Here is an 11905-nt window from a genome sequence, read left to right as displayed (position 1 = left end):
AAACGCAGTAAAAATGACGGATGTTGAACAAGATTTCACCAAAATAACGGACGAGGATTTGCTGAAACGAATGGTAGGTTTGAACTCTTGACACTGATTTTTAGCAGCAGCCGCCAACGCCGAATTTCGTAGAAATTTCACCTTGAACATGATTCTGACGCTTCATTAGAGACAAGAGGCAGAATAAAAATCATTAATAAATGCCGGTTATTCTTCCAATTTATCAATAAAAAAATCTATTGTTCTCACAAAAATTGTGCGTGGTGACGAATAAAGGCGGATTCGACTTTAATAAAATTCTGGCAAATTTGGACATTGGATGATTAGATACTTTTTTTTAATCGTAAAATATATTTTTAGACTTTTCGGAGTCGCAAAACTGTCGAAATCAAAGAACCGTTCATTTACACAGAAAATTAGGCGTTAAATTTGTTAAACATCAATTAATAAAATTTTCGAAAATGAAACTGATCTGACAAAAATCATAAAGAACACGGATCATGCAATGTCATTTGTCATGTCGCGAGCTTTCGTCATCGTTTCGTTTGTGTTTCTACAAAGACCGGCTTATTTCCTACTAATAAACTAATATAAACAACAACAACTTCAGCAGCTGAGCGTTCGTGTGTAATATGAGAAATATTATTATTTTATTCCGTCGAACTGACTCGCAATAATAATATCAACAATATTTAATTATAGTCATTGCCAGAGATTCTAAAATATTAAAAAAAGTTTTGTGTGTGGGTGTTGTCATCAATTATATCGATCGTCGATGTATTTGTGGATGACGTTCGGTTGTTATTGTTGACGAGTTAATTGTCGATTTTGGTGATTGCTTAATTTATTTGTTTATTTTAATAATTACTGGCTTGGAATAATATTTAGACAATTATTAAGAGGCATTACAGTTACTATTTTCATTGGGTACAAAATTATTTTAAAAGTTTTTTTTAAATTTTTATTAAAAAGTTCTTTTTGTAACAATTTTAGCTAAATGTCTTTGATTATCATGAATTTTCGAACTTAGTTTTGACAAATCTTTATTTATTTTCATTTTTTTGAAAATTTCGATTTTTTTTAAGAATCAATTATTTCTTTAATTTTCGAAATTCATTCGAAAAATTTTCGAATTTTTTTTAATATTTTCGAATTTCGAATATTTTTTTCGAAAATAAGTTCTAAGTTTTCAATTCACTTTTAAAGTTTTTTTTTTTTAATTTTAAATATTTTTTTTATCTTCCAGTTTAATTTGAAAATTTTTTTAATTATTTTTTTAATTTTTTTAATTTATTTAATTTTTTTTAGTTTGTTTAGAAATTCGAAAAAAATTAGAAATGTTAGAAATTCTTTCAAATCATTCGAAAAATGTCTTATTTTTTTGAAATTAAGTTTATTTTCGAAATTGATTTAAAAATTTCTAGAGTTTTCGAAATTCATTCCATAATTTCTGTCAAAAATAAATTAAAATTTTGGAATTGGTTTAGAAATTTGAAAAATTTTCCAAATTAAATTGTATCCAGTTAATTTTCGAAGTTATTTTTATTTTCGAAAATTACTCTAAAAGTTTTTTTTTAAATTTTTTTTAGAAAAACCTCGAAAATTTCAAATAGGTTTTCGAATTTTAGCTTTTATTCGATTTTTTTTTAATTTCTAAAATTTGTTCTAAAAATTTAATTCACTTTAAAAAGTCATTTTCGAATATCGAAAAATTTCTTTAAAATTTTCGAAATTAATTTGTTAAATTTTTCGAAATTCGAAATTAATTTTGAAATTTGTTCGAAAATTCAAATTTTATTTCATTTCGGTCAACCTATTTCGTCGCAAGTCGACGTACAGCAAGTGTGATACAAAGTTAGTCGCTTTTATTTATCACACGCATTACCATATGAACTTTTATGGAATAGTTTGCAAAGTGTTGACCAACGTACAGCGCTCTACTCGCAAATGTAGCGAGATCAAAAGTGTGTGGTTGTGTCTTGCTTGCATATACGTCGCAATTCGATGAATGAATAGATAGAACTGATTGAATGAATAACAACGTAGCCGATGATCACATTTCTGGTTTAGTAGTGTTTTGAGCTTTGAATAAACAACATCATCATCATCACCGCGATTCCTTTAAAAAATTTAAAATAAAAACAAGAAAAAATCAGAATTTCAAAAGAATTAAATTAAATCGAAAGAAAATTTAGAAAAAAATAAAATTTTGCACTAAATTACAAAAGCAACAAAGAAACAAGTGATTTGAGTGGAAATCAAGAGAGGAAAGGTATTTTCAAAAATATTTCCTTATTTCCTTTCACAAAAATAAAAATAACAAAAAATATGCCAAAAAAAGAAATAATTAAAGAAAAAAAAGTAAAAGTGGTTTAGCGTGAATTCTATTATTATCTTTTTCATTTGTACCGCGTTCAATACCGGTTTGTAAACAATCAGCAAGAAAAAAAAGAATCAGATTGAAATAAACAGCTAATTTACATATTGGACAAAGAAAAAGTTGACAAAAGTTCATGTTTGTTTTCGATAAAAAAAAATATCAAAATTTAAAGATGTGTTAGAACGTGACCAAAAAATGAGAAACGGATGAAATCTGTTAATTTTTGCTTATCTATGCAAATTAATGTTAATCTGATTTGATTATGAGTGAGGTGTCCTAATTAAAAAATATTTGGATATTTAATTTATTGAGTGATTAAAACAATACAAAAATGGTCAAAAAGTTGTTAAAATTTTATTTGATTGGTTTTTGAGTGATTTTATATTTTTGAAAATATTTTATGTGAAAATTTTTATTTAAAAAAAATATATATTATTTATATTTGGTAAGAAATTTCTAATTTTTTTCAAAAAAAATTAAACTAATTTTTTTTATTCAAATAAATAATATTAAAATAAAAAAAAGAAAAAATTAATAAAATTTAAAATTAAATTAATTTAATTAAAATTTAATTTAAAAAAAAAAAAAATAAATAATTTAAATATTTTTTAAAAACATATTAATTTAATTTAATTTTTAATTATTAATTGAAAAATTAATTTTTTAAAATTATTTAAAAAAAAATATGAAAAAAAAAACAAAAAAAAAAATTGCAAAGAAAAAAATTGAAAATATTAAATAAAAAAAAAATATATAAAAAAACAAAATAAAAGGATTAAAAATATTTAATTTTTTAAAAATATCATTCATAAAAATTAAATCAAATTATTTTATATAAATAAAAAAAAAATAATTAATTCATTTAAAATTCCTAAATAATTTTTTTTTTCTAAAAAGAAAAATTAAGACATTAGAAAAAAAAATTATTTAAAGTAGCATTTTATAAAAAAAAGCTCAAACTTTATTTATATAATCACTTCTCTATTCAACATTGATGACCAATAATTTGTTAATCTCTTTAAAAAAAATTAAACCAAAACACATTTGCTTCGAAAAATAACCTGTCATCGCCGATGTTTATACAAAAACCCCTTCAAATCAATCAAAAAGTACAAAAAACTAGGGCATAATCAATCAAATTAATTCTTTTCACGTTCAACTAATAAATTTACTAGATCTTGAAAATGAGTAAAAACGTGAACGCTGATCAATGGCCATGCAAATTCAACAACTAAGTCAATACGTGACGAGGAATACAATGTGCGGATGACACAAAGTAACAAAAAAAAAGTTACCTTAAAAAAACTTTATTTATGACGCCACTTTCTAAAGCTTAAAATTTGCATTTAATTCGAAAAAAATCTCAAATTTCGCTCGTTTTGACCATATTTAATGACATTGAAACATTAAAAATGGCAATAATAATAAAGTTTTTGCATATATTAGCTTAGAATACATAATTCAAGATATTTATAAATATAAACAAAAAAATTACTCCTACGCGATTTATTTTCATGCAGTTCGTGCTATGATTGTTTAAAAAAGTTGTAGAAAAATATAAAAAAAGAATAATTGCGAGAATTTATTTTATTAAAATGACCGATGATTTCACCAAAAAAGATTTTTGCGTGAGAACCTGAAGGAAACGCCCGGTATGCGAAACTAATCCTAATCCAGAATAGTTCAAAAAAATTTCTCGCATTGCAAAAATGAGAAGAAAAAAAAAACTTTATGGGCTCGGCATAAATATGACATAATCATAAACAAGTAATTTTTATCTCTGTTGAGGTCTTTATTTGACGTTCGTCGAATATTAAAAGTAAATATTTATTGCGCGTTGTAACGCCAAAGTCACAAAAAAATCATCAAAATAATTTTTTCGTCATTTTCTAATTAAGTTTCAAACAGGGTTAAAAAAAATTATTTTTACGAAAACTTCTTAAATAATTTAAAAAAAAATCATTTTATTGATATTTTTTAAGTAACTAAAAAAATAATATTTTCCCTAATTTTTTTTATCTTAAAAAATTAAAAAAAAAAAATTAAAAGACTAAAAAAATAAAAAAATTTTATAATTAAAAAATTATAAAAATTAAAAATTTTTAAAATTTTTTTTATAGATTTAAAACCTTTTGCAAAAATTATTTAAATTTATTAAGTCAAAATTATTTTACTTAAAATTAAGAAGAAAAAACTTGAGTTTAATTTAATTCAAATTAATTGACCTTATTTACTTTTTTTTAATTTTTAAAAATTATTTAATATAATTTAAATTAATTAAAAAATTAATTAAATAAAAATACAATTAATTCATTAAAAATTATTTAACAATTAAAAAATGACATTGAGTTAAATTTTAAAAAAATAGATTTTTGATTAATTAATAAATTAATTTTTAAATTTTTAGCTTAAGTCAAAAGCCTCTTAAGTCAGAAAATTACATGTCTTGGACTTAAATTTAAATTATAAATTTTTGCAGTCTTGGTCAAAATATTTTAAATTATTTTTTTTAAGTTTTCTAATCCTAATTTTGAATTAAAGTCATAAGTTTCAGCTTAAGTCTTAAGTTTTAGCTTAAGTCTTAAATTGTAGCTTAAGTCCGAATATTTTTATCACCTTTTTCTGAATTTTAAGCTAAGTTTCATAATTCTCTTTAGTAATTTTTTAAGTCAAAAGTATTTTCAGCCCTGCTTTCAAAGACAAAATCGCAATCAAATGCTTAATTTGCAGCAATTTGTCCAATATTAACCGCAAGTTATCATTAAGTTTTGAAGAAAACGACGACCGTCAAGTGATTTTATTGCTACAACACTCACGTAAAAAACAAAAAAAAAATCTATAACAAGTACGCCGGCACGTTAAATAGCATGAATCAGTACTTTATTGGTGTGATCTCATCTTGACTTGTGTTTGCATAAATTTCAACGCACATACTGTGAGAACGCGCGACGTGAACTTGACACTGAGACTGTAACATTTTTTTTTTAAACGAAAAAAAAAATTATTTAATAACTGCTACCAGTCACTTACGAAATTTGCGTGCACCGCGATTTAATTTATGAATTCATCAAAACAAAATAAAATAAAAAAAAGTTATTTTTAAATCGCAACTTTGTAAATAATTTGTTTTTGATGATGTTGATGTGACTGTAAAAATGCAACAAAACATCGCCAAATTAGGCGAAACAAATGCTCGGCGACACAACACACGAGACCTGACACACATTTCTTACAAATTTGTTCACGTCAAGGTCACATGAGTTGTGTAGTTGTCGTTACATTATTGGCTCATGCTTTACAGTTTCTTTACACCTTTCTTCAGTGCGCGTGTAGAGTTTCAGAAGCTTTTGATAAATATGGCATTTATTAGTAGTTAGCAAAGCTAAAAATGAAAAAAAAAAGAATAACAGATGGTTACAAAAAAAAGTTTCAAGTTTTGTAAATTTTTATTAATAAAAGAATAAATACAAAGAAAAAAAATATTTTAAAAAGGCAGGTTTGGATGATACCTGACAATTATACTTAGGTAATTAGTACATCATGACTTGTAAAATGTAAATTTTATTGGTAACATTTTTTTTAAGTGAGTTGGTTGAAAACATGGTGACGTATTAAAGTAATTATAAAAATGAATAAATTTTTAAATTGAAATGTTTGAAACAAGTAAAAACTAAATGAAATAATTAAAATATTTGTTAAAATAATTTTATATTAAAAAATTAAATTAAATTAATTTAATAATTATATTGAACTTTTACTTAATATTATTGATAAATTAAAAATAAAAAAATAAATAAAAATAATATATTTAAAAAATAATTAAATATTTATAATTGATAAATAATATTTATTTTTAGTTTTTTTTAACTAAATAATTATACTATAAAACGACTTAAATTAATTATTTTAAATTATATTTTTGACAAAAACGAAAAAAAAAATATTTCGAAAATTATTTTTCAATGATTTTCAATAGATTTTTATTGACAAATATTATAAAAGTTAAAATTGTGAAATAGAAAATTGTTAAAATTTTAAAGAAATGAAAAATAATTTTTTTTATTAAATTAGATTAAAAATTTAATAAAATAATTAAAATATTTGTAATGTTAATTTCATATTAAAAAAAAATAAATTAAATTAATTTAATAATTGTATTGACCTTTTACTCAATATTATTGATAAATTAATTTTTTTAAAATTTAATAATAAATATTTTTTATCAAATATAAATATTAAATTATTTTTTAAATATTATTTTTGTCGATTTTTATTATTATTTTTTAATTTATCAATAAAGTAAATTAGTTTTTAAATAATTTTTCGAAAATATTTATTGGATGAAAAAACAAATTAATGTTTTTGAACGAAACTTTTAAAAAATTGATAAGACCCTAAACTTTTCAAAGCTTTATAAAAATTTTAAAATTTCGTAAAAACGTATAAATTTCTCATATTTTTATTTTTTTATTATTATATTTATTATTTTAATAAATAAATAACTTAATATTGTTAAAGCTTAGATTCTTAGATCTTTTATAATGATCGGATTCTTCGCTTAATTTTAAAATTATTATCATGTATAAATAAATTTAAAAAAAAATTAAAATAGTAATTTTCAGATACATTAAAAAAAATTAATCAGAAAAAAAATAAATTAAAAAAAAATATTTTGAAACTTTTTACTCGTTTTTACTTTTTTTATTTAAATTAATTTTTTAGTCAATATTTTATAAAAATTAAAATAAAAAAAATGAAATAAATTTAATTTTAAATTAATTATTAATAATTCTTCATACAAAAACCTCAAAAATTATCTCACTTTCTGTCAAACGACATTTCTTAATTTTTATCTCCAATTCATTCATTATTATTATTCTAGAAAGACCTTCCACCCTCACTTCTGTCTCATTTTTCAGACAATATTTCACAATACGTTCATTAACTTCTATATCTTAATCTCAGTAGATTACCATTTATTATTAAATAATATTTTTATTCATTTTTTTTTTTGAAATCGCCTCCAACATCACACCTTCAATTAACTGACCAGTACTGAACTGCAACCTGTACACGAAAAAAAATTGTTATTGACTTTAGAATAAAAATTTGTCAGACCAACAACTACTTCCTTCAGTCGTCATACGTCTCAATTTCACAATAAAAGTCAATAAAACACGCAATAAATTTTTCCACATATCTCTTCTGCGGTAGTAGTAGTTGTAATAAATTTATAAATTAAATTAAATGCAAATAATTTTTTTTTCTTCGAACTGCAAATGCAAAAGAAAAACAACAAAAATCCTCCCACGAAAACTTGTTGAGTTATGACCGTTAAGTTATTTTTTTTTTCGTTTATAAAATGTGAATAAAATCTTTTTTTTTAATAATTTATTGCTTTGCGATATTTTTGGACTATTTTTGGCTTTGTTAATCTGTTCCGCAAAACAACAACTTTTGTCTTTTCAAAATCTATAACTGGACTTTCTTCTGCGAATTTTGATCTAAATTTAAATTTAATGAAAAAAAATTATTTTTTTTGGATGACGCTTAACATAATTTGCGTTGGCGGAGAGCACCTTGAATGCACTCTTCGGTCCTTTTTTGACGAGTTCGCGTGTCAGTCTCCAACGCATATGGAAATTTCTCGCTTATTCATCGATTAATCGACTAATCTTGCCTTTTATGGTTTTTGGCAAAAAAAAGCAAGCCTTTCACATTTTCTTCACCTCTTGTGACGTGTGAGATCATCTTGTACCTTCTTGACTTTTGATCTTAAACTCTTGATTTTAATTCCGCAATTTATGACTTTCAAAAATGGATCTAATTCGAGTAAATGAACAACACACGATTCATTAACTCGGGGATTTTATATAAAAAAATTGCTTCGCCCACGTGTTCTGATGAGAATAACGTATTTCATCGTACACGAAAGTAGTTGGCAAATTTTTTCAATGAGATCATTTTTTGCTAGTTATTGTTCTAAATTTGATTTTTTTCTGTTTTCTATTGTTTGCAGTGGCAAGATACTCAAGACTTCGGTCGCAAAAAGGAGATTCGAACGCATATGTATAAATTGCGTGAGGCAAGATTGCGTGATTTGTACGATATGGATACAACAGGTGCTAATTATGGGGTCTCGAAGACAAGTAGTCATGGCGATTTGGTAGCTGATCATAGTTTTGCGAGCATGAAGGCGAAGGAAGTAAGGGATTCGGAGAGTCCAACGAGGTAAGGTTTTAAAATTTCCTTTTTTTATAGCTTGAATTTAGTTAAAATTTTTTTTTACTAAAAAAATAAAATAAAAAAGTATTGAAAAATTTTTAATTTTAGTAAAAATCCAGTAAAAATTGAAACAATTTTTTTTAACTCTTTGAATAATAAAAAAATATTATTTTTAAATATTTTTGAAAAATAATTTTTATGTATGAAAATTATTAATTAAATTAATTAATTATTAATAAAAATATATAATATTAAAAAAAAAATAAATTAAAAAATTATTTGTTTAAATTAATTTTTACTTTTAAAAATATTTTTTATTAAATTATATGCTACTCATTTTTTCGAATTAAACAATTTTAAAATTAAATAAAAATGAAAAAAAATAAATTATAATTTTAAAAAATAATTATGATCAAATTTTCAAAAATTAAAAATAATAAAATTGGTTATAAAAGCGGTCGTAATTTAAAATATTTTATTTGATTTAATTTTTTCACATAAATATTAATTAATTAAAAATTTAAATTGTAAAATTTTTCTAAAATTTTGAAAACGTTACAAAAATTTATTTTATTGAACAAAATTTTTCAGAAAAAAATCCAGTATAAAATGTTTTAAATAGAAAACATTCTAAAACATCACAAAAATATTTAATTTTTTTTTGCTTAAATTTTATTTGCTATGAGGTTAATTTGATATTTTTTTAATATATATTTTTTTTGAAGTTTAAAATAAATAAAATTAATTTAAGTTTTATAATTTTCTAAAATTATTTTTTATTTTTAAAAAAATTTAAACTCTAATTTAGGAGGTTTTATAAATATTTTTTTTTGCTTTCTTCTAAATAAAAAATTAAAAAAAATAAAAAAAATTAAAAAAATTAAAAAATTAAAAAAAAAATGAAAAATATAAAATAAAATTATTAAAAAAATATAAAAAAATTTTTTTTTTAAATTTAATTTTTTTTTAATTTTTAGAAATAAATTTTCATTGAATTAATTTCAAAAAATTTCTCATTTCAGAGACAATCGCGGCGGAATAATTCGCCCTCCAACCGGCGAATGGAACGTAATTTCATCCACGGAAAAAAGTGCTGATGGCAAAGAAGCCAAACATCACACTTTGGCAACGACGGGCGGTGTCAAGAACATCGCTGGCGGCAAAAAAGCTTACGCTGGTCTCGAAGAGGAAACAACTCATCGTCGTGTCGACGGAGACACGAGCACCGAAGGTCATTCCTCAAAAACGCAACTTTCCGAACATTCTGTCACTGGCAACGAACGCGACGGCAAAGTCGAACGTTTCTCCAAATCCTTCCAATCATCCTCGTCTTCCGTCACACGAAGCGGCAAAACTATCACGAATGACTTTGATTCGCCGGATTTTGCTGCTCTCAAGCCTCGAGCGGTGCAAAAAGACATCTTTGACGAAAATATGTCCTTGAATCGACGCGACAGTCAACAATCCGTGTCGAGTAGCAAGCATCATCACGAGCAAAGTACGCGTCGCGAGTCTTCAACGCATCAAGAAATGCGCGAAAATGTTCGGGAAGAGCAGCAACAACGCCACGAACGTCATCAGAATCAGTATTCGGCAACTTCGTCGACGACGAAACACGATGAAAGCCATCAAAATGTCCAAAAATCCACGAAGGACGAGAATATTCGCGGCGAACATTTGCAAACGACTCGAAATCCCGAGCGAGTCATCGAAGCATTCCGTTTGGCGGAGAAACCGGGACAAGTTGTCGCTCGTACAGTCGTTCATACGAAGCCTGACACCGTTTGCATCACAGAAACGAAGGTTTTGACGGACGGCACAAAAGTGACAACGAAGCGGTATGAAAGAGTTTCCACGAAATCCGACATTCAAACGTTGCGGAAGCAATTTAACGCGATCGACGCCTCAAATACTACGACGACAACGACAAAAACCGACAAACGATTCACGGACGAACAAAATTCGCAACAAAAACATTTAAGACAAACTTCGGGAACACCAAAAATTCCCGAAAATCGAACTTCGACGACGACTGTGGATCATCAAATGACTTCCGATCATCAAAATGCTTCCATTCAAAAAATCCAGATCAACCAGGAAGAGTCAAACACCGTCACAAAATCGAAAATTATCAAAAGTGACGGCACTGAAGTCAATATTCAAACGCATCCCGGCACAAATGTCACGAGAGTCGAACGAACGGAACATCGCGAAACTTTGACTCAAATTCCCGGGGAACTTCCGCCGAACCAAGATATCGTCATTGAGGAACGTTTCGTTACCCATTACGACAACAAGGATAACGTTCGTCGTGATAGCTACACAAAAACGGAAGTCACCGAAAAAATTGTCGATGAAAAATTCGATGAACGAACAACAAAAAAGACTTCAGCTCCAGTCGTGGAAAATACTCGAATTTCCGTAGAAGTCGATAAAACGCATCAAGCATGGGCAAGTTCACTGCGTTGTGTGACTCCGCCGCCAGAAGGACATCATGCGCAACCGAATTATCAGTCGCCTTCTGCGAAACGTCCTTCGCGCCGTAGTCCTTCCCGCGATTCAGACGTTACGAAAATAAGCAATACGACGATTACGAAGTCGACGCAATATTTGCCGGGAAAGAAAACGGTAACGACGGAATTTAGAACGCACGTTCAGTCGCCTGATAGGAAGCCAGTTGTGAGAGGAGGACGTCCTCAGAGATATGTGACAGATTCGGAAAGTGAAGATCAGACAACGAGAATTTCGACGACGAGAAAAGTTTCGAGTGATCGTTCGGAAACGCATGAAACGAGTAAATTTATTCGGAATGAAACGGTTACGGGTGAGTTTTTTTTTTTTTTCATTTAAAATTTTAAATAAAAATTGTAAAAATTAATTTGAAAATTAAAAAAAAATATTGTTAAGTTTCTAAAATTAATGTTTCTAAAAAAGAAAAAATCTTTAAATTTTGATATAAAATATTTTCTCAAAAAAAATATTTTAACAGAATTAATAAAAATATATTTTTTTTGCTAAATATTTAATTTGAGAAAATAATTTAATTTTTTACTAAAAATTCGACAAAATAAAAGTTTTTTTTAATATATTTTTTTTTTCATTTCTTGCGATTTAAAAAAAATATTAATAATTAATTAATTTTTTTTTTCTTAACAAATCTAAAAATCCCTCAAAGTTTGTTTCTTTTTAATCAAAATTAAAAAAATTGAATTCGAAAATTTTTATTAAAGAAATTAATTAATTTAAAAATTATTTTTTTTTTGCAAGAATGTGCGGGAAAATAAAAAATAAATCCAAAAA

The 11905-nt window shown here is 25.2% G+C and overlaps 1 protein-coding gene across 4 annotated transcripts in view; it reads left to right on the top strand.

The window, feature by feature from the left end:
- LOC134832021 (titin homolog) overlaps positions 1-11905 on the top strand; it is a 40372-nt gene continuing 28467 nt past the window's right edge. For 2 of the 4 annotated variants that reach the window (XM_063845907.1, XM_063845906.1), the window contains exons 1-3: positions 1-73; positions 8400-8611; positions 9628-11429. In XM_063845907.1, coding sequence (XP_063701977.1) covers positions 14-73; positions 8400-8611; positions 9628-11429 — 2074 coding nt within the window. In that variant the 5' untranslated portion in view covers positions 1-13. Of the gene's footprint in view, positions 74-2110; positions 2273-2702; positions 2826-8399; positions 8612-9627; positions 11430-11905 lie in introns of those variants that run through there. The other 2 variants (XM_063845908.1, XM_063845909.1) reach the window with 2 other exon arrangements.

Source organism: Culicoides brevitarsis, chromosome 2 (assembly GCF_036172545.1).
Source record: "Culicoides brevitarsis isolate CSIRO-B50_1 chromosome 2, AGI_CSIRO_Cbre_v1, whole genome shotgun sequence".
Lineage (NCBI taxonomy): Eukaryota > Metazoa > Arthropoda > Insecta > Diptera > Ceratopogonidae > Culicoides > Culicoides brevitarsis.
This window is presented reverse-complemented; position numbering and strand designations above follow the sequence as displayed.